The sequence below is a fragment of the Pinus tabuliformis genome, chromosome 6 (genome assembly GCF_031772625.1).
Source record: "Pinus tabuliformis cultivar Carrire ecotype Pingquan chromosome 6, CPIR1, whole genome shotgun sequence".
NCBI classification, from domain to species: Eukaryota; Viridiplantae; Streptophyta; class Pinopsida; order Pinales; family Pinaceae; genus Pinus; species Pinus tabuliformis.
Genome location: NC_142292.1, coordinates 665,595,751 through 665,615,217, shown reverse-complemented (window position 1 = coordinate 665,615,217; position 19,467 = coordinate 665,595,751). Strand labels below are relative to the sequence as shown.

The window sequence follows — 19,467 nt, the reverse complement described above, 5'->3', positions numbered from 1 at the left end:
GTTCTTGAATTAGAGTCAACTTTCCTCATGATTCATATGAGAACATATTATGTTGATTTCATCTAGTGTGACTTATGATTTCTTGCAATCTGTTGGAGGAGGAGATCCCTACTTTTGATCATGTTTCCCAAGATGGAAATAGTGATCCATATTATCTGCAACCATATGACTTTTCATAATATCCAATGTAAGCATACATACCTCATCTTTCCTTTCGGTCATCCAGACTTCTTGTAGCAGCTTCATTTGAACGAAAGAACTTTAACCTTTAGACCTGCTTTCTTGCTATGTCATCATACCATCATCTCTTGAATCCCACGAGTTGGAATTCCTGATGAAACTCTTGCTTCCTTTCTAAATCGGTGAATCCTTTGATAAGGATTCCATCAGAGAAACTTGAGGATCTTTCATATCCTCACCCGATAAATGTTTCTTTATTGACTAATGTGTGATGATCCCAGTCGATGATGACCTCTACTTCTTTCTATAAGTATTACTGAAGGTTTCATTGAGGTTTCCATGAGCTCTCATTCTTTGTAAACAATAGAATTTATTCCAAAGAATTTTTTTCTTTATTTGCTTCCCATGTCACGAGCTCTTACTTCTATGCTTCTATCAAGATGCAATTTTCTAATCTGATGCATCCTATCTTATTTACATTGCTTCCTATCTATAAATTACAAGTAGAAAGTGCCTTCTTAGTGAAGAAAATCATCTCAGTCATAGTAGAGATATTTTTGCTTCTGCCTTCTTAAGCTTCTTTGTCTCAGGTTCTTTCACTTCCTTAGTAATATGGGCTTCTTCCCTATCCCTCTTGCGTTTAGGACAATCTCTTCTATAGTGCCCAAGTTTCTGACAACCATAGCATATTTCCTTAGCCATGTTCTTCTTTTTCTTTGGAGGATCAAACTTTCCAAATTTCCCTTTTCTTCTTGTCACTAATTGATCTCTTCTATCTGATCTTTTGCTACTTTCTTTCTTCAACCTGTTTTCTTTTGCCTTGTAAAGAGACCATAATTGATGAATGAGATAACTTCTTCTTCCCTAGTAGATATGAGGTTACCTTGTTCATCAATCAATGCATTTAGAATAACGGAGATTATTTCATTATCAGATACCATCTCTCCTAGATCTTGCAATTGATCTTTTATTTGAGATGCCTTTGAGAGACATGACGATATCCTCCATCCTTTGACACCTTCAATTTATATAGATCAGATCTAAGTGATATGGTCTTTTCTATCGTGATTTTAGAGAAAAGTTCTCCAAACTTATCATATATTTCTTTAGATGTCTCTAGCTTGACTACATAGGGAATGAGTGGATATTTGATAGGCTCCGTAAGAATCTTTTTAGCCTTGAGATCCCTTTCCATGTATTCAGATAATGCTTGTTCTTCGGATGGCTTGGCGACCTTTCCATGGACATGATCAATGACTTCATTTACTGTCATGAATTTAAAATTCATAACAATTAGATATTTTAGTATTATTTTAATTAATGCAAATAATAAATGAAAAATTTTGAATCATTAAATTAGTTGTTCTAAATGAAGAGACAGTAGTCCCAATGCACATGTCTCTCTGAATAGGCATGGCCGGTCAACTCTTATTTATGGATCATCGCCATAGCCTTGTACTCATCTATTCATTAATCAATTAATAAAATATATTACAAGTCAATTGTATCTGGACTTAAAAATTTGAGCGCATAGTTTTATGCTCCAGTGGTATCAGAGCCACCCATTCCTGGCCAGCACCACACCCCTTGTGGGTTGCTGGCCCTACGGGCCTTCCACATTCATTGAGCCATCACCATTCATTGCAGAGCCCGTCATCTATCCGCACTGTCCTCGCTATGTTCCGCCTGCACACATTCTCCGAATCACAGTCGAATCCCTGCACACGTTCACCGCATCACAGTTCCGCTCTTGTGTACCCCCATACTCTCCCTTCCTGCATTTTCCTTTGTCCGTCACTCGACCAACCTCTGTCTTTTGTCTGCGTCCATCCTTGGGCTGTTTCCTTGCCGTGTTGCTGTTGAACCCCGCTCAAACTTACGCGCACCACCATAAGCAGTCAACAGACATGACCGCAACATCTGATATGACGTGAGGTATTCGTGAACGGTTGTTCGGGTCAACGTTGGATGGGTCAAGTAAAACGGCAGACAACTATATCGGGATATATGTTAAACATTTAAATTAAATATATATTTTATATAATTTATAATTATATAATATACAATTATATAATATACAATTATATAATCAATTAATTAAATTTTTTGTTATTATTATTATTAAAATTTGGGTCCAGTAGGAAGAAAAAAACAAAATGGGTCATGATGATAATTAAAAAAAATTCAAGAAGAACTCGACAGGCTACGGAAACGCCTTGACGATGTCAAAAGGAAGCAAGACGATTTTGGGAAGACTCAGAACGACGTGGCACAAAATATCCGAGCCATAAAAGACATTGTGAGCCAATCTAATAAAGGAGCCAATCCACCCTTGGCTACGCAAAGTCCCGAACCTCGGAAGGAGAAAATTCTCCAAATAATGAGTTTCGGATGCACGAAAAGCTGTGAATTCCGCAAATACACTTTGAAGGAAGCCAATACTACACCAAATCTTCCAAAAGGAACCATCTTAAAATAAAAAATGAATTACTTAAGTATGATGGTAAGAACTATAAAGACATCGTCGTATGGGTAAATAAGATGGACGCCATTTTTTTAGCGAACCCTCCACTTGGCGAGCAATAATGGGTCATGACTGCATCCAACTATTTAGAAGCAGAAGCGTACAATTGCTTTTTGTGGTGGTCGTCTAAATGTACAAGTTGCTCGTTCAATTGGAAAAACTTTAAAAATGCCTTGCTAAAAAGGTTTCATGATGAGGAGGATGATGTCTACGAGAGATTCATTCACCTGAAACAAAAAGGATCAATGAGTAAATACACTCACGAATGGGAATTATTAGCAGTAAGGCAGAGAGGGTTCTTAGATGAAGAGCTGTTAAAAATGTATTGTTGTGGCCTTAAAGATTACATTCGCGAAGAATTAAAATTGCATAAACCTAAAACCACTGAGGATGCTAGACACGCAGCTATAATTATCGAGCGAAAATATAAACTCCACAAGGTACCATATGCTAGTAACGAGAGAACTAACAACTACTCCAAGGGAAAGTCAGGTCAACCATCGTCAGAGAACACTAGCAAGTACGTTCCACCACCAATGCGAAATGAAGGAAAACAACAATCTAGTGTTGAGAGGAAAAAGGATGGCAAATGCTAGAAATGCGGAGACAAGTATTACGTAGGACACAAATGCGCAATGCAAAAATTGTACAACTGTGAAGCTGAACAAGAAGAAGAATCTTCAGAAGACAGCTCTGACGAAGTGAACAATGAAGAAAATGCAAACCTTGGTCTAGAATGAGAAGAAGATATGCCACAAATTTCTTTGGCAACCATCACAAGGATAGCTCAGTCGCAGACACTAAAGCTTAAAGGTCACATCAAGAAGCAAAAACGTTATTGTTCTAATAGACTCAGGGAGTATGCACAACTTCGTAGATGTCAATGTTGCAAAAAGACTGAACATTTTTTGCTTACCCTGTAGCAGATGGAAAACATATAGATGGAGTAGGCAAGTGCCATGAAGTCAAGTTGCAACTAAGCGAAAATGAATTGGAGTCCAGTTTCTATACAGTCCCCCTAGGGGGAGTAGACGTCAGTTTAGGGATACAATGGTTACAAACACTAGGCACATATTTAACAAATCACCAAAAGTAGTTCATTAAATTCAAATTAGATGGAAGGAAGTATAAGCTGTTTGGGTTTCAAGCTCCACCCACTCAAGTCATCTCTGCTCAATAGATGAAAAAACTTATCAGCAAGGGAACCCCAGCATTTGTTGCACAATGTCAACAGTTGGAGTTATTATCGATAGAAGGGACCCACCAACCATCAGAAATCTCATCCTTGATCCAGAAATACGAGAAGGTTTTTCAAGGTCGGCCAATGAAATTACCCACTGGAAGGCAAATTGAGCACATCATCGAAGTCAAACCAGACTCGACGCCGGTAAACGTTAAACCATATCGTTATCCCCATCACCACAAGACAAAAATTGAACGATTAATACAAGATCTGCTAAAGCATGGAATCATTACAAAAAGTAGAAGTCCATATGCTGCACCTGCAGTGTTGGTCAGGAAGAAGGATGGATCCTTCTGATTATGTATAGATTACAGAGGGTTAAACAAAATCACTATCAATCAGAAGTTTCCGATCTTGTTCATTGATGAAATGTTAGATGAACTACACAGTGCAAAATACTTCTCCAAATTAGATCTAAGATCAGGTTACTACCAAATACGAGTAAGACTAGAAGACGTCGAAAAGACAACATTCAAAACTCATGAAGGGCATTATGAGTTTAAAGTTATGCCATTTGGATTAACAAATGCGCCAACCACCTTCCAAGCAACCATGAATGAACTTTTTCACCCATATTTGCGGAAGTTTGTATTAGTTTTCTTCGATGATATTCTGGTCTATAGTAAGACGTGGAAGGAACATCTCAAGCATCTGGAAGAAGTATTGTTTGTATTGGAGAAGAACCAGTTCTACGCCAAGCTATCAAAGTGTACGTTTGGGCAAAAGGAAGTTGAATACCTAGGACATGTTATATCTAGGGAAGGAGTCCAAGTGGATCCCAACAAAATCAAGGCAATCAAAGAATGGCCCAAACCCAAGAACGTATCCAAGCTAAGAGGATTTTTAGGTCTAACTGGGTATTACAGAAGATTTATAAAAAACTATGCACATCTGACAACACCCCTGACCAATTTGTTAAAGAAGAATGCTTTTCAGTGGAATGACCAAGCAGACAAGTGTTTCGAGAATTTAAAGGAAGTAATGTTAAGCACATCAGTGCTAGCGACTACTGACTTCTCCAAACCGTTCGTAGTTGAATGTGATGCTTCGGGATTCGGAATTAGAGCCGTATTAATGAAGGACAACTACCCTATAACATTTGAAAGTAGGAAACTTAATAAACGAGAAAACTTAAAATTAACATACCAAAAGGAGATGCTCGCCATCATACATGCCTTAACAAAGTGGCACCAATACTTGGTTGGGAGTAACAATCCGAACCAACCACAACAGTCTTCAATTCTTACTTCAACAAAAGACATTATCAACAGAACAACAAAAGTGGATGGAGAAGTTGTCAGCTTTCGACCTAGAAATATTGCACAAGAAAGGAAAGGAGAATGTCGTAGCTGATGCACTCTCATGTAAGGATGACGACAACACAACATGTGTCACCTTGATAGTTGTTCCGGAATGGTTGGACAAAATACGAGCCGAGTATGCCAAGGATGAGGATTGTGATTCCATGATTAAGAATATAAATCAACATACCAATTTCGAGTGGAAGAATGACCTAATGTGGTACAAAGGTAGAATTTACCTAACACCAACATCCAAATTTAAGTTGAAAATTCTTAAATAATCTCACAATTCACCTGCAGCCGAACATGTCGGGTTCTACAAGACTTACTACAACGTTTAACAGTCATTCTATTGAAAGGGCATGAGCAAGGAAATTCAGAGATATGTTGCAGAATGTGATATTTGTCAAAGGAATAAGAGTGAAAATATTCTAGCCCCAGGTTTGTTACACCCGCTACGCATTCCCAACCAGAAATGGGAAGAGATTTCGATGGATTTCATAGAAGGACTACTTGCGTCTGACAATAAGGACAAGATATTTGTTGTAATCGACAAACTCACTAAATATGCCCATTTTATGGCCATAAAAAAAAGGGACACAACTAAGAAAATTACGGATACGTTTTGTAAAAACATCTACAAACCCAAAGTCATAGTGAGTGATAGAGACACAAGGTTCAAGGGAAATTTTGGAAGGAATTCTGCCAGCAAGCAGGAATATCCCTCAACATGAGTTCAACTTATCATCCCCAGACAGATGGTCAAATTGAGGTCGTGAATAAGTGCTTGGAAACATATCTTCATTGCTTTGTCACTGATAAACAAAATAAGTGGACTCAGTGGCTACACCTGGCGGAATGGTGGTATAACACCACCTACCATACGTCAGCTAAAATGACACCTTTCCAAGCTCTCTATGGTTATGAACCACCCAGATGGAAGGATTTTGCACTACTCGATTCTAGGGTTCCAGTAGTCAAAAACCACCTAGAAGAGAACCAAAGGATCGTTAACTTATTAAAAGAGAATCTAACGATGGCACGTAATAGAATGAAACAACAGGCTGATAGACATCACACTGAAAGGGAGTTTGAAGAAGGAGAGTGGGTCTTTGTTAGACTTCAACCATATAAGCAGTTGTCATTAAAACAACAAGGAAAGAATAAACTATCACCTAAATATTATGGTCCATATCAAATAATAAAAAAAATAAGTAGCGTGGCTTATGGGCTGAAGTTACCTGACAACTGTCGAATCCATAACACCTTTCATGTATCAAATCTGAAGAGAGTACTAGGGCAAAACCAAGTAGCTCAAACAGAAATATCGAAGACCGATGAAGAAGGAAGAATTGTCCTAGAACCAGAAGGTATACTCGCTACCTGAGAGAAGGTACTATGGTCCAAGACAATAAAGGAGTACCTCGTTAAATGGAAGAAATTACCAGAGGAAGATTTGTCCTGGGAGTCAGAACATTTTCTTCAACAACACCCGACGTTACCCATGCTTTGAGGACAAAGCATTTTTAAGGGGAAGGCAATGTTATGAATTTAAAATTCATAACAATTAGATATTTTAATATTATTTTAATTAATGCAATAATAAATGAATAATTTTGAATCATTAAATTAGTTGTTCTAAATGAAGAGACAACAATCCCAACGGACATGTCTCTCTGAATAGGCATGGCCAGTCAACTCCTATTTATGGAGCACCGCCGCAACCTTGTACTCATCTATTCATTAATCAATTAATAAAATATATTACAAGTCAATTGTATATGAACTTAAAAGCCTGAGTGCATAGTTTTATGCTCCATTTACTTCGAGGACTATGTTTATCCTTCTTTTCCATACAAGGAAGTTTGATATCCCAACCAGCGTTTGGTTCTCCTTGAAACATGAAGTCATTTTTACTAGATTAGATTATAATAAAAGGTACTTACTTGTGAAGATAGAATCTTCAACTTGATGACGAACTTGTTGCTTCAGATGATCCCTTTCAAATGAGATCCTTGCTTCAATAGAGAGAAGATTGCCTTTTGATCTAACTTTAGATTTGAAGAGCTTCCACTTCTTTGGTGATGTATGAGTGATGATCTCTGAAGTGCTTCTAGGGTTTCGGTCTTTCTTCCTGCTTCTTTCTTGAAGATAATTTCAAGACCCTTGTTGGTGTAGATTTTCTTCGATTTAGGGTTTTGAAGATCTTGACCTTGGTAGCCGTTGAATTTGCTATGATCCTTCTTCGATGCTTGATGTCTTCTTGATTGGATGAGATGGCTTGGAGTTCTTCGACTTGGTTTGATACTTCTATGAATCTTGATTCTCATGTGTCAACTTGCTTTGAATTTCCCTTTCTGACTTCAACACCTAAGCTTTGATACCATGTTGAGAAATCTAGGGCATGAATAGTTAAAAGATTTCTCTGCTTGATAATTGCTTGTGAGATACTTTTACTTCTTATCTTATAGTCTTTTCTTTGTTATGTTATTATTGTGTTCTTTTCATCAAGACAATTACTAGTATGCACAATGAAAGACAAGTGACACAATATGTAGGCTTGTCAGCTAGGGCAAAAACCTCTCAGCTCTTGAGAGGAAAACCCGATCAAAATTCTTCTTCTCAATCTTCAATTGATGAGTACCAAGACCATGACATAGACCCTTGACTCTAGTATCCTCGCAAGAACCTTGTTACTAACTTTGCCTCTTTCCTTCCTCGACTTTCTTCTTGATCTCAAACTGCTTTCCTCGGCTCCTTCTAGAGAAACTTGGTCTTTACTCTTCACACTGCTCCTTCTCTGCTTCCTCTAGAGAATATCAGTCTCTAGGCTTTCACTGGTCTCTTCACTAGAGAAACCCGGTCTCTAGATCTCTATCTTGGTCACCCAGAAGAATCCTTCTTTTGCTATCCCAGAAGAAACCTCTCCTTTGCTTGCCCAGAAGAAAGCCCTTCTTCACTTGTCCAGAAGAAACCTCTTCTTCGCTTGCCCAAAAGAAACCTTTCCTCTTTGCTGCCCCAGAAGAAACTCTCCTTTGCTGATCCTAGAAGAAACTCTCCTTCGCTGATCCCAGAAGAAACGCTCCTTCGTTGATCGTAGAAGAAACTCTCCTTCGCTGATCCCAAAAGAAATCCTACTTTGCAATACGCAGAAGAATCTCCTTCACACTTCTTTTGATGGACTCTACTTTGTACTTCTTCTTGAACGAATGCTTGTTGAGTTGCTTGTCTTCAAGTGAGGCCGAGTTAGGCTTTATATACACTTCTTCTCATGCCCCTTAGGCCGACATGATCTCAAGAGTTAGGTCGACTTCTTCTAGCATGTTCTTTCATTGTTGTAGGCCGACTTGAAGAGGATAAGTGACAAGGTCTTGGAGGATACTTTACATAGGCAAATTTGACCTTTCACAAAGTGTAACATGACTTCATTACATGAAAATGGCTCTAACATTTTATGACTAGATGGCAAATAAATCCTAAAGACTCTCAATGGGAGTCTTGACTCAAAAATAAAATCTCTTGCTTATGAAACCCATGAAGCAAGTCAATACAATAATTTTATTTTTCTTCTTTACATCTCGTTACATAAAATCATAATTACATGTCATTATGAAGACCGGACCTAGTTACACTTTTCAACGAAGAGGAAACCCTTGTGACTTCCGCCAAGAAACTAAATACCAAGAAAAGAGATATAATGATGTGATGTGATGATTGCGAGAAATAAACTCTCCTTCCTCTATTTATATGAGAGTTAATGGAGGCCAACAATACAATTTGAAGAGTCAAGAGGAAACCCTCATGTGGAAAACCTCGTGACTTTCTCTAAGAAACTAAGTACAAAGAAAAGAGATACAATGATGTGATGTGATGATTGCAAGAAAGAATCTCTCCTTCCTCTATTTATGTGAGAAGTATGGGAGGCCAACAATACAATCTGGGCATGAGCCCTTAAAAGCAACCTACAATGAGCACTTGTAGGCCAACAAAAGTGAAGTATTCCACTCTAAAGTATACTTGTCATGCTCCAAGGTGATGTACACAATAAGGGCTCCCAGATGATGTAACTACACAAGGTAAGTCCACATCCCTCCAACAAGCTTGCATGGACTCCATTGATCTTCCTATGTAATGTAGTGCATTGCGTCAATTGCCCCCTACAAGCATACTATCAGAGCCTAGGCATCCTTGAGCCAACTCCAAGCCTCCAAACATGAATTGAAGCTATCCCATGCTATATAGGCCTGATGCGCTTCTCTGAAATGTACAACATGCCTCCTCCCAAGTAGGGTCTTCTCCGAGTGGACAAACTTTGCATGTGGCCACAATGAAGTGCATCCACCATCCTATTAATAGAAATCCATCACATAAGAGAAGAATACCAAGTCAACGGTTAACTAAGGTCAAGCAATCATTGAGCAAGCTCTCTCCACTATTCAAATCCATCACGGACCATCTCCCATGCACCAATCCATCTCAAATCATCGAGGGGTTGAACATACACCATGTACCCCAAATCTCATGAAGGCTGAAGCACCTTAAACATGTTGTAAACACTTTTGGAGTAATCTGAAAAATTAACACAACATAGGGGATTCCATTTCAAATATGAAGGACTTGAAATTAAAATATATCGCAACTGAAACATAAATCATTGAAAGCTTATGTATAATAATATTTTGATAGCCTGCATAACTACATGTAACATAATAGATCATAAATGACACATGTAATGATGTAATATAACATAATAATCGCGATTCACAAATCAACTATCACCATTGTATTTGTCACTATGTTTAGAAAATTTATCAGATATAGATTTGAATATTAAAGATAACTGATGTAAGAACAAATCAAATGACAAATGAACCACTGCCTGAGGCAATGCCCCATTAGTCTTTGCATCTAGCTATTGCTTAGAGGAATAAGATCCAATTATAGGAATGCCACTATCTAATTCAGAATTATTTGAATGCTCGAAAATATGCAATGGCACACCAACCAACCCATGTTGTGCCTCATCAAATTTGTCATCTAAATTGCATTAGGGTTACATTCATTTTATTTTTATTTCACTTTTATGTCTATTTTCCCTGAAAACAGTGAACTTTTTTCAAAAGAGAGTGGGAGCATTTGTCTTTTTGATGGGGATGTTCCCCACTACGTCCCCTTGAGTCCCCAAAAGGGGACATGGGGAAACGTCCCCTTTGGAGTGTGTCCCATGCCCTCAGGATCACATCCTTATGTAACACTGCGATTCATGCATTTGATGAGGTTTTGATTTTGCCTGCTATTCATGCATTTGATGAGGTTTTGATTTAGCCTCTATGGGACTTTTAGTGAGGCTGAGTTTCCATGACCTTTTCTATGGTGTGTCTTTGATAATGTCTCTTTGCCTTGCCGTTTGGCATATTTTTCTTTTGTAGCATGTCAATTTGCCATAAAACTAGAGCATTGTGTTTTTGCGATTTTGAGATTAAGATTTCAGATATGGCCCATGGGATTGTACATGTACCTCAGATGTATGGACGTGTGAGTATTTATCTCATCTTTGCATGTTACACGATCTTTGAATTTTGGGCAAACCTCTATTTTAATTTTTGGAGGAGGCTTATATTTCTCTCTCAAATATTAAATGTAACAAATTTCTAACATTTGCTAAGTAGGATTTAAAATTGTCACCGTTAGAAAGGAGGCTCTTAGATCAAGGAGAGGATGAAATTCACGTTCCTTTTATTTCCTTTTGGCGTTTGCAGGTAGGGATGGTTTAACTCACAATATGTTGGAGAATATTCATCATCATTGGAAACGGAGGCGTGTTTGTAAGATAAAGTGCAAAGGGGTTGCAACAGTTGATATGGATAATGTTTGCTATCAACTTGAGGTTGGTATTTTTATTTTGATGTTAAGGTACAATTGCAGGATGATTCTTTTTTCTACACTTGTAGCTAAACAAAATTGAGAGCTCTCTATATATACGAGTACACAATATATGGAAATCTGCTCTTGGGGGGTGATCAAAATTGACTGTTTGCTTCAAAATTTGTCTGAAATTCAGGAAACCATAAAATGGATCATATGCAAAAACTAAGGCTAAGCTAATCCATACTTTCAATAGCATAGGTAGGTTTCAGCTTGATGACCAGTCAAGGGCATTTTTTTTAACCTGAGTAAGCTAGGGCTCATGGGTGCAGCTATGGGAACACCATTTTTGAAATTTGGGTACATGGGGGTTAAAAGAAAGGGTGCATCACTTATTCTTAAATGCATGTGCTAAAATATTAAAATTGATAAAACGGAACTATTAACTTATAAATGTAGAACAGGAAATCTTAAAAATAGAATTTTTAAATAATATGACAGCCACAATTTCAATTTGAGACTTATGATCGACAAGGAGACTGTTTATGTTTGTTATTTAGTTTTTCAAGTGATGGCATGAGTCATTTCACTTATTAAATGAATTCATATGTTATATGTGCTATTCTGAAAAGCTCTTTCTATGATTTCATGATGACTCCCTTTATCATCATTTTGTTATTTAGGTTTTTAAGGTTGTCCTAGGGTTTTCTAACAGTGCCTACCCTTTTTGGGAACTTCAGGTGCCTTATTTTTTTTATTAAATTCTCTTGGGGCACATCCCCTGGTTTTATGTGATGTCTACAATTCCAGTCTTGGTTTGGGTGTGCCATGCTGCCATCCTGCATTTTTGGGGTTGGGGACTGGCGTCCTTAGATGCACCCTAGGTGCATGCATCTCTGTTACCGTGTTTTTACGTTTTTATTACCTGAGCATGGATGGATCATAATCTTCTAATGTGTTAGGAAGACTTGATGCAGAAACTCCCGGGTGCTGATCCTGAACTTGTCTTCCTGACAATCCAAATGGAGTTATGTGTTCTCTGAGATTTGAATCAATGCCATTTGTGGTTAGGTTTGAAATTGGCATACGGATAAATCCTAACAAATCCAATTGGAGATGCACATTGTCAGATTTTTGAGTCCATGTCATTTGTGGTGAAACTTTTTGATAGCCACTGAACTGTATAAGGATGCACTATTTCATATTATAAATAAATAAGATATATGAAGTTAGTAATAGCTCTCAGTTAAGTAGGGCAGTATTAAATAGCAACACAATTCTGAACTTTAATCTCAATTCAAGAGATATAAGGGCTGAGAAAATAAAGAAAGAAAAGCATATTAATATTCAAAATGACCAAAAAGTTAAGGGCTGAGAAAATAAAGAAGGAAAAGCATATTAATATTCAAAATGACCAAAAGTGATTGACATAAAAAATACATTGAATGAGTGCATAAGGCATTTGATCAGTATCAGAGCTATAAACCGTACAAAAACGAAAATGTGGAACAATTGCGACATAGAAAGCGCAGCCAACTAATACAAAGATATTGATGACCCAAAATAGCTGCATGAAATTGCTAAATACATCAAGGGAACACTTTGTGTCCCTCGTAGTAGTAGCGGGGGGAGGCTATGTCTCTCTTAGTGTGGGGGCTGGATGTGGTTGATTATCTTCTGGCCAACCAGGGATTATTGCCTTATATTTGGCACTTCTTTATTTCGATGACAAGATATGGCCCTTGGGGAGGTGCCCCTTGATTCATACTCCCTTATCAATTGGCATCCGGACTTGTGTTTGTTTGCTTGGTATTCGCCTTGGGAACTGTTGGTTTGATGATGAATGCAAACTTCACCATAAACACCTTTGAGATGCTTTAATTCATGATCCCCCCTCTTTCTCTACCTTAGAAAATTTTGCTGTTTCCTATTACGTTGTAAAAAGAGGGCTTGAAATTTTGATTAGTTGGGTGAATGGTTGTAACCAAAACATAGTGTTTCTAGACCTTTATATGTATAAAGGTGGCCACTCATTTTGAATTGAGCTATCATGCCTCCTTGATTTAATTACATGTATATATTGCATAGAGGATGGGTTGAATAAGAGCTTAATGAGATTTTCTTTGTTTGTCATTGAATGTTGTGATATTTCTCTCTTATTTATTATGTCATTCACAGTTCACAACTTCACACACACATCCTTTCTATTTTCCCCATTTCATTGTCATTACTGTAGAGCCTAGACTCTAAACACATAGCCGGCTGAAATCCATATTGAGCAATCATTTTCATGAATAATATTGTATCAAACTATTTACGGATATCTGGTTCTAGTGTTACTTTGAGATCATACATTTAGCTCAAGTGATCTTTGGCCTTGACATAAATGTGATATTCTTGCAAGTTGTCAATGTGATCTCTTACTTGTTTACATGCACTGGGAAATAATGCATGGCTTTTATGTTGGAGGCCATGAATACAAACTCTTATGTAAATAATGGTGGGGAGTTGACATCTATGTTTGATGAGGTCATCATTATGAAGATGTTGTTAGGAAGTATGAATGGTTGTCCCGACAAACTTGTGAATGGTTCTAAACCTTTACGTGTATAATAGGTCACCCATTTTGAATTTACCTATCATCACAAATGGAGGCAATATCATTGTGTTTGTGCATCACACCTTCATCTCTGTTAGCCACATGTTTATATGTAAATAGACAGTGAGCTGAATAAGAGAATAATAGCATTCTCTATATTCTCATGATTGTTGTTATGTTATTTCTTGTATATTTATTATTGACTTGTACACACTTATCGTCTCTATTTACCCTGTTACATTGTCATAAAGTTATAAACATGTAGCTGTGTGAAATGTGTATTTAAGAAGTATTTTCATGAATAATATGTGTTATAAACTGTTGTCTCGACTCTGCTACAGTTTCCTAGATACCACCTATTTAACTTAAGTCCTCTTTTGGCATCAACATAAATTGCAAGTTGTAAATTTGTGCTCTTTCCTGTTTCCATGTTAGAAAATTAGAAAGGAAGAAAGATTTTCTTATATAGATAATTACTTGTGATTCTTTTATCTTTATGTTCTTCTTTTAACTTTTAGTTCATCAAGCAATTACCAAAACAATAGCACACGTACAACAAATGTAGGCCGGCAGCCAGGGCAAAACCCCTATCTAGGGGAAAGCCCAGTCAACAATTCTTCCTTCAATAGTTTCTCGAGGTATTCCTAGACTCTTGACCTAGACAAAGACTTTCTCCACACCAAGTCAGCCCTCAATCCTTCTTGCAGATGATAACCCTTCAAAAACAACTTTGACCTAGCAGCATCAACTTGCAGTAGCAACTTCGAACCAACAACAACAACTTCAACTAGACTAGGAAAACTTTGATCTCCCTTGATACACCTCGGAAGTGAGAGAGAGTTAGCCCAAAATTTCAATCTTGGTGTCTTCTATCTTCCTCCAAAAACTCGCACACCTTTCCAGCTCTCCTTCTAGCCCTTTTCCAACTTTGCACTTCCCAACTTCCAGCTTTAGATATCGAACTGTGTGTGAGAGTGAAAAACGTAGCTAGGTTCGGTCTTCATAAAATGTATTTGTTAAAATAAATTTTATTATTGTTACAATGACCTATTAAAGCATGGGTTTCATGCTTGGGTCGTCATTTTATTAGTCAAAGTCCCCATTGTGGACTCCTAGGATTAATAATGAGTCATTGTATATTTTATGAGACCCTTCTTGGGTCTTCAAACAATGTAAAAAGAATTATTTTGAGTCAAAGATGAATTATGTAACCTCCACATCAAGTCGGCCTCAAGGAGATAAAGTCGGTCTCAACTAAGCAGTTCGACCTCATCAAAAGCCTATATGTTGAAGGAGATCGAATTCATCTGGACTCACTCTCTCTCACAAGTTCGATATCCAAGAAAGAGATGGAAAAAAGTGCAAAGGTGAAGAAGGAGGCTAAAAGGAGTGTGAGTTTGGTCAAGAAGGAAGGGAAGGACAAAAATGAAGTTTTGGGATCTCTCTCTCTCTCTCTCTCTATCTCGTGTGTGCTACTTTAGGAGATTGAAGTCTCTTTGTCAAAGTCGAAGTTGTTGCTGTTGCTAGTTGATGTCGAAAGTTGCCAAGTCGAAGTTGCTGGGGTCAAAGTGTTGCTGCTGCTAGGTTGAAGGTTGGATCGAAGAAGGGAAGGCTAGCTTGGTGTGGAGGAGGTCCGTGTCTAGGTTGAAGAGTCTCAAGAAAAACTATTGAAGGAAGATATTTTGACTGGGTTTTCCCCTGAATAGGGGTTTTGCCTTGACAGGGTTCCTACATCTTGTGTCTTGTGTTTTTGTGATCTTCATGCACACATAATTTGGTAATTGCTTGATGAAAGATAATATAACATATAAGTAAAAGAAGGCAACATAATTCACAAGTAGTTATCAAGAAAGATAAATCTAACCCTAATCCTACTAGCATTAATTTCTCAACATGGTATCAGAGCTAAGGTCGAAGAAGATTGAAGATCATTTTGTTGGCTTGAAGAAAATGATTACTACCTCTATGGTAAGAATGGGATTCAATACTATAGGAAGTTGGATCAAGAAGATTGTCTACTACTTATTCAATAAGGTTAAAAGTCAAGGGTTCTTAACTGCACTCGCAGGATCACTTAATGATGATAATGCATGGATCATTGACAGTGGAGCATCAAGGCATATGCCAGGGGAAAGTTAAAAACTTCAAACTCTGTCAAAGGAACCATCTTCTCATGCAGTGGAATTGGGAGACAACAAAAGCTATGCTGTTAGAGGCTTGAGATCAACATCTTTGAAGTTGGAGAATGGAGAGAAACTACATCTCAACAACATTCTATATGTTCCAGGTTTGAAAAAGAATTTGCTTTCAATTTCTTGCTTAGAAGATAAAGGGGATAAAGTTGCTTTTGTTGATGGAAAGGTCTTGGTTTGGGGAAAAGATTCAAGTATTGATAAAGCTAGAGTTATTGGAGTTCATGAAGGAAGCTTGTATAGAGTCATTACACTACCTCCTCAAGCCCTAGTTCATATGGAAATCAATCCCATTGAGCTATGGCATAGAAGATATGGTCATCTTCACTACAAGGTCATTCCCACTCTTAAACATATAGTTCATGGCATCCCCGATATCAAAGAAGATTGTGAAGGAGTTTGCAAGGGATGCTCTTTGGGAAAACATACAATAAAACCATTATCAAATAGTGAAACAAGGTCTAAAGAACTATTAGACCTCATACATTCCGATGTGTGTGGGCCCATATCTGACAAATCACTTGGAGGTCATCTGTACTATGTAACATTTATTGATGATCACTCTAGAAAGACATGGCTCTACCTTCACAGGAAAAAAGATGAAGTATTTGAGAAATTCAAGGAGTTTAGATGTGAAGTGGTAACCCTAATCGAAAAGAAAATAAAGACTTTGAGATTCGACAATGGTGGGGAATACACTTCTAAAGAATTTATTGCATATTGTAAAGAGGCAGGAATTAAGAGGGAGCTTATTGTTCCATACTATTCCGAACAAAATGGAGTGGCCGAAAGAAAGAATATGACAATTGAAGAAGGTGTACTAACAATGCTCCTTGATCAAGACTTATCGAAATTTCTATGGGGAGAAGCAGCAATGACAACCGTATATATTCAAAATAGAGTCCTCATAGAATTCTTGAAAATATGACACCCGAGGAAGCATTCAAAGGAAGAAGCCAAGTGTGGACCATCTTCAGATCTTCGGGAGTCTTGCCTAAATCCACATTCCTAAGGACAAACGAAAGAAGTTAGATTCTACAAGCATCAAAGGGATCTTCGTTGGCTATAGTCTCTCCTCAAAGGCATATAGAATCTACATCAAGGAAGGGAGACACATTGAAGTAAGCTAAGCCATTATATTTGATGAAAATCAAGCTTACAAAAGATCCAAGGATATTCCTATTGATTTCGATGACGAAGATCTACCAACATTTAAAGGAGAAGTACAACTCAACAATCCTTCTATAATTCAAGAAGAAGAAGAAGGACCAAGTGAGCCTATTCAACTTGTGATCATACCAAACACAAGGAAGAGGCCAAATTGGTTAAAAGCTACTCTTGAAGATGTTGAAGGACATGGAGCTATGAAAGGAACCTTTAGAGAAAGCAAAAGGCCGAAGAGATATTCTGGATATGTTGCATATATGACAAGACTAATTGAAGCCGAACCATCTACATTTGAAGAAGTTGCTCATCAAGAAGTATGGAAGAAAGCTATGCAGGAAGAATATCAATCCATCATGAAGAATGGGGTTTGGGAAATCGTTCCTAGACCTAGTGACAAATCGGTTGTCACCTCAAAATGGATCTACAAGATCAAACACGCTATTGATGGAAGTATAGATAAATACAAGGCCAAATTTGTTGCAAGGGGTTTCTCTCAAAATGAAGGCATAGATTATGAAGAAACCTTTGCACCCACTATAAGGTATACTACCATTAGATCTTTGGTTTCATTGGCTGCTACAATGGAATGGAATATCCATCAAATGGATGTGAAGACAACATTTCTGAATGGGACTATCGATGAGGAAGTATACATTGAGCAACCTGAAAAGCTTTGAGTTAAATGGCAAATATTCATGTCTGTAGACTCAAGAAGGCCCTATATGGTTTGAAGCAAGCTCCTAGGGCATGGTATGCAAGAATGGATGCATATCTTCTAAGAATTGGGTTCATGAAGAGTTCCATGTGAAAATTTATAAACTAAAATTCTATCACTACAACCACTAATTTATTTCACCTACTTATTATTCACAATAAGTTATTTACGAAATTCCTTCAACAAATATTAAAATAAATTCTACTACAGTTATCACACAATTACCTAGAGAAAAAATACATGCACAAGAATCAATCAGATTGACACAGTTATTTTTGGACAATTGTCCCCGGAAAAACCCAATGAGGGGAAATTGGTGCAACAGATGAGGGATTTATTAATCTTCAGCAACGATTGCTTTTACAAGGAATGATTTTACAGAGAAACTGAAAGAAAACACATGAGACTTTCCCTCTGATACCATCTGACACTTTGGAGACCCTGCTCCCACTTCTGTGTCACCCCTGCATCACTCTCATTGACCCATCGTGGCTCTGAGTGGCTCTGCGTCAGCCTGCATAGGTTCTACATCTCTCCTCTGGATTGCGTCTCTCTTTCTGCGTTGTCTTCCACTGCCCCTGCGTCACCTCCTCCTTGATCACTAGCTGTTGCGGAAGCCCTCCTCTTCCTCCACCCCACAACTCCCTCCGAAATCGATCTCCTCGTCCTTGAGAATCGAATTTCCTTGAGATACCGAGTATTTGTTGGTGTGTCTCCAAATGATCCTCAAGTCTTCTTTTATACTTTTCCTGTTGATGAATCAACGACTGAGATTAAGTCCCTAATTAATGGCTAAGATTAAAATAGACTTGATCCTCGTCTCTTAGAAGCTTCTCATCCATATCTTTATTAATACCCAGTAATATTTTTCATTTTCCTAAGGTTAGACTTAGGAACCCGTAAAAAATATTAATTATTTTAATAACTCCTCATCCGGATGGAATTTCTCAAAACGATTCTAGGTCTTAGAGAGCTCATATGCCTTAGCCTCTCCTCCAAATTTCAAGGCTAGAGCACATCCGATGCTACCAAAAATCAACACTCCCTCTTAGCGAGGAATGTGCTCTAGCAATGTTTCACTATAGAAACATCACACTGATCTTCCGTATTAGTACCTGTGCTAATGCTTGGCTTGTTGCCTCACATCCCCTACACTGCTGCTTCTTGTACTGCTGCCCATGACATTGACACTGCCACTGCCACTACTGCTCCTGTACTGCAACTCCCTTTCAACCTATTGCATCATGCTGCCCATAGCACTGCCACTGCTAACTGCTGCACTGCAACTTCTGATACTTATCCATTATTGAAATGGATTCTTTACCATCCCCATCTTCTCCCTGAAATGAACAACTTTGTTCTTCCTAGAGCCTTGGTGGGGATGTCTGCCACCTGTTCTCCTGTAGGAGTGTACCTCAACGGTACTGCCCCTCGTTGGACACAGTCTCTGACAAAGTGACACCTGATATCAATGTGCTTCAACTGATCATGAAATATTGGATTCTCAGAGAGCTTGATGCAACTTTGATTATCACACATGATCCTAGTCGCTTCCATCCTTCTCCTGAATAGGTTCACAAGCAATTTCCTATGCCATATGGCTTCACACGAAGCTGTGTTAGTTCCCATATATTTTGCTTAAGCTGAGCTCAGAGCCACAAATTTCTGTTTTCTACTGCAC

General features: G+C 38.0%; 1 protein-coding gene across 1 annotated transcript in view; it reads left to right on the top strand.

The window, feature by feature from the left end:
- The window catches only part of LOC149260368 (CRS2-associated factor 1, chloroplastic-like), a 57,615-nt gene that overhangs the window by 26,645 nt on the left and 11,503 nt on the right, over positions 1–19,467 (top strand). The window contains exon 2 of the mRNA XM_089420395.1: positions 11,008–11,135. Coding sequence (XP_089276521.1) covers positions 11,008–11,135 — 128 coding nt within the window. The remainder of the gene's footprint in view (positions 1–11,007; positions 11,136–19,467) is intronic.